Raw genomic sequence first — 3,973 nt, 5'->3', positions numbered from 1 at the left:
GCGGCGGTGGCGGCGGGGGTCGAAGGGGAGGGCGGGGCCGGCGCGGCGGTGGATAAGATGGAGGTGGATGGGGTGAAGGTCGAGGCTGAGGTCGTCAAGGTTGAAGTGGAAGGGGCGGTTGCGCGGGCGGAGGTGGCTGTCGCGGCGGCAGAGGTGAAAGCGGAGGAGGTGAAAGCCGGGAACGGCGCGGCGGCCGGGAATGGCGGCGGCGGCGGTGAGGGCGGCGGCGGCGGTGAGGGCGGTGCGGGAGGTGAGGGCAGCGGCGGCGGCGGCGGCGGCGGCGTGACGGACGACATGCGTGTGCTACTGGACTGGCACTGGGCCAATCTGGAGTACGGCTGCAGCGCGGGGCTGGACGAGGTGCGCGGAGGCCGGCTGCGGCGGCCTTGGGTCACAGGGGTGTTGTGTGGTGCTCTTGTGTGTGTGTGGGGTGGGGGGCGGCCCGCAGGCGTGTTGGGGCTGCAAAGCTGGCGTCAGTGAAGGGGATCACCTATGCACGCAGTTCGGGTGGCGGGCACATCCGTGCGTCCGCCTTGGCTTTGGCGAGTGCAGATTTTCATCTTCTCTCCCGCTGGCCGTGTGCCTAGCTGGGCGCCTTTTACCTCCCCCTTGCCTGGCGTCGTGACCCGCCCCGCCCTCAAATATCCTTTCGCAGGTGTCATTGGCGCACTGGAACCAGGATGAGGAGCAGGGCGGCGGCTTTGGCGGGCCCCACTGCATGGTGGTCGGCGGTTACGACCAGGTGACCGCGGGGTGACACCCCGCGTGCGCGGGGTCGTCATGACTGGATGCGGCCGCGCATCAAAATTTGTCCGCGGGAACCTGCAGCAGGGACCAGGAAAGGGCGCGCCGCGTCCCCACCTCCCACCCCTGTTGCTGGTGGCGCTCTTGTCGTTTAATGGCCCCCGCATGCTTGTCTCGCTCGAAACCCGAGCAGCAACGTCCACACCCGGTCTCGGTGTCCACCTTGCTCAAACGTCCGGACCCACACCCACCCCACCCCACCCCGCCCCATCCAACCCCCACAGGTGGTCAAGGGATTGGCCCAGGGCATCGACATCCGCCTCAGCACGCAGGTCTCGTCGATCACATACGGCCGCGCCCTCGCAGCCGCCCTCGCCGCCGAAAAGGCGACGGCCGGCGCCGACGCGCAGCAGCAGCAGCAGCACCAGCAGCAGCAGCAGCAGCAGCAGCAGCCGCCGCGCGTGCGCGTGCGGACGGCGGGCGGCGAGGCGTTCGATGCGTCGCTCGTGTTGGTGACGGTGCCGCTGGGGGTGCTCAAAGCGGGGGACGTCAAGTTTGAGCCGCAGCTGCCGGCGTGGAAGGCGGACGCGGTCGCGCGGCTTGGGTTTGGGGACCTGAATAAGGTCATCCTGCAGGTGATCTGGCCCGGCGGGTGATCTGGCCTGTTCTGAGATCTGGGCGTGCGATTTGGGGGTTGTGTTCCTGCAAGGGGTTGCGTGGCAGAGTCTGCTCAGCGATGTCAAGTTGCGACGACGGCGGATGAAGTGACGCGGCCAATCCCACCGGGATACTAGTAGTGATGCTGGATACTTGCACGAGCGCGTGATCTTGCGTTGCAAGTGGGATTCCCACCGGCCCTCTGCCAGCAATACGACCCACTCGCAGCCCCAACCCCACGTCACCCGCAGTTTGAGAGCGTCTTCTGGGACGAGTCGCTCGACTACTTCGGCTGCCCGCGGCCGGGGGGCCCGGACGTGCGGGGGCGCTGCTTCCTCTTCTGGAACCTGGCTAGGTGAGACAGGGTTTTGTGGGGGGCAGGGGCTTTGCTGTGCGCGCGCGTGTGTGTGTGTGTGTGTGTGTGTGTGTGTGTCCACGTGCGTGTGTGTGTGTGTGCGCGTGCGCGCGCACTGCATTTTGACAGTGTGGTGTGCACACACGTGTGTGTGAGTACGTGTGTGCAATTGGGTGTTGCAAGCCCGTCATCACACGACCCCACTGCATGCGATTGTGCTGGCGCAAGGCATGGCCCGCCCCCTTCGCGTCCCGCCATGCCATGGGCTGGCATGCAATACAATGCAACCCGTGCGGCCGCACCTCGCGCCGCCGCCGCAGCGCCGCCGGCCAAGTGCATCCAGCGCCCCTGTCTCATCGCCCACACCCCCCCCCTCCCGCGCCTATGCGGTTCCCCGCGGCCCTCACCCTCTCTCCCGCGCCCCGCGTCCCCCCAAAACAGGTTTAATGGCGGCGTCCCGCTGCTGGCCTCGCTCGTATCTGGCCGCTCCGCGCGCGCGGCCGAGGCCGCGAGCGACGAGGATATGCGCGATGCCGCGCTGGAGGTGCGGGTTCGACAAAAACGGCGCACGAGGCGCCGTGCCTTGTGTGCCCTTCCTCGTTTGTTGAGGAGAGCGAGTGGGCAGGACAGCCCCTGGAGGCGTGCTCCGAGCTGCAGCAGCAGGCCGCTTCCAAAGCTCGCCCCTCTGCAGGTCCAGCCAGCCGCGGGGGGCCCCTTGGCATGCGCGGCCCGTCTGCATCACCCCCAAACACAGACACACACACGCAAACACACACACACACACACACACACACACACACACAAACGCGTGCGCGCACACGCGCACACACACACACATGCAACTTCCCATACACATCACAACACACGCGTGCGCGCCCACACACGCGCAGTCCCTCCGCGCCGCTTACGGCGCACGTGTGGCGCCCGTGGTTGCGTCCCACGTGACGCGCTGGGGGTCGGACCCCTTCTCCCGCGGATCCTATTCCTATGTGGCGGTGGGCGCCACGGGCAAGGACTACGATAAGCTGGCGCTGCCGGTGGAGAGCTGCGTGCTGTTCGCAGGTGCGGGGGGTGCGGGTGGGGGCTGTGAGGGCGGGGTTGACGGAGCTTGGGGCTTTGTGCATACATACGTGCATGCGCCTGGGCGCGACGGGGCAGGGGCACACGCATAGCGAAGGAATTTTCAAGTGTGTGTGTGTGTGTGAGTACAGGTTGGTCGCGCATGTTTCAAGAGTCGACAGAGGTGTTCCGCGGAGAGAGTTCCGTGATCTGTGATTTGAGATTGGATCGCGCCAACTGACCGCATCCGCGTGCGGCGCCGCAGGCGAGCACACCACCAAGGAGCACCCGGACACGGTGGGCGGCGCCATACTCACCGGCCTGCGGGAGGCGGCGTCGGCGCTGCGGCTGCTGCGCGGCAGCGACGGCGACGGCGAGGGCGGCGCGGCGGCGGCGGCGGGCAAGGCGCGGCGGCGGAAGGCGGCCGACAGCGACGACGGTGCGCGGCCTCCGATGTATGGGAAATGCGCGTTTTCGAGTGCTTTCGAATTTCCCGCCATCTTGCTGCTTGCTGTATCTGACAGGTCGATACACGCTTTTGTGGAACCGCCTTATCAGCGGTGTCTTCTGCACGACCAAGGTCACTAAACCCCTTTTGAAACCCCCGAAACCCCCAGGCCCGTCCGGCAAGGAGGACAAGCGCTCCCAGAAGCGGGCCCGCAAGGAGCCGAACAAGGAGAAGCGGCGGCGCGGCACCGGCGACGAGGGCGGCAGCGGCAGCGGCAGCGGCGACGGGGAGGGGGAGGAGGAGGGCGGCGGCGCGGCCGGCAAGGGGGGGAAGGCCGGGGGTGAGTGCGTGGTCCCGCGGGGCTCGCTGGTTGAGGCTGCGCGGCCAGGGGTGCGGCGCGCCGTGGGCGCCGCGCACGCGCGGCCTGCAGCCGTCACCTGGATCCCTGCAGCACCCCGGGCAGCTGGCCGCCCATGGGGGCGCGCGCGATCCCGCACGCTCACGGTGCTGGCTCACCACACACACACACACACACACACACACACACACACACACACATCCACCTCCAAACTCCCTCCAGGCCGCCAGGCGCGCTCCTCGCGGGCGCGGGCCAGCCTGTTTGAGGACCTTGATGCCCAGGTGGCCCTCGCGCAGAGCAGGGAGGGCGCGGTGGAGGTGAGGGGCGACATGGTTCACATGGTTGTGCCGTT

General features: G+C 68.0%; 1 protein-coding gene across 1 annotated transcript; it reads left to right on the top strand.

Annotated features, from left to right (window-relative positions):
* Window positions 1–57: 57 nt before the first annotated feature.
* Window positions 58–3,938, top strand: MNEG_14805 (hypothetical protein; the record flags this gene model as incomplete). The annotated part of the gene is made up of 9 exons (XM_014036724.1): window positions 58–360; window positions 656–742; window positions 1,029–1,379; window positions 1,653–1,756; window positions 2,198–2,300; window positions 2,647–2,818; window positions 3,081–3,254; window positions 3,433–3,603; window positions 3,844–3,938. Coding segments are annotated over 9 exons (1,560 nt in total), but the record flags the coding sequence as incomplete, so codon positions are not given.
* Window positions 3,939–3,973: the final 35 nt, after the last annotated feature.

This window comes from Monoraphidium neglectum, assembly GCF_000611645.1.
Source record: "Monoraphidium neglectum strain SAG 48.87 unplaced genomic scaffold scaffold04781, whole genome shotgun sequence".
Taxonomy (NCBI): Eukaryota; Viridiplantae; Chlorophyta; class Chlorophyceae; order Sphaeropleales; family Selenastraceae; genus Monoraphidium; species Monoraphidium neglectum.
The sequence above is the reverse complement of the archived record's forward strand: the minus strand, read 5'-3'. Positions and strand labels throughout refer to the sequence as shown.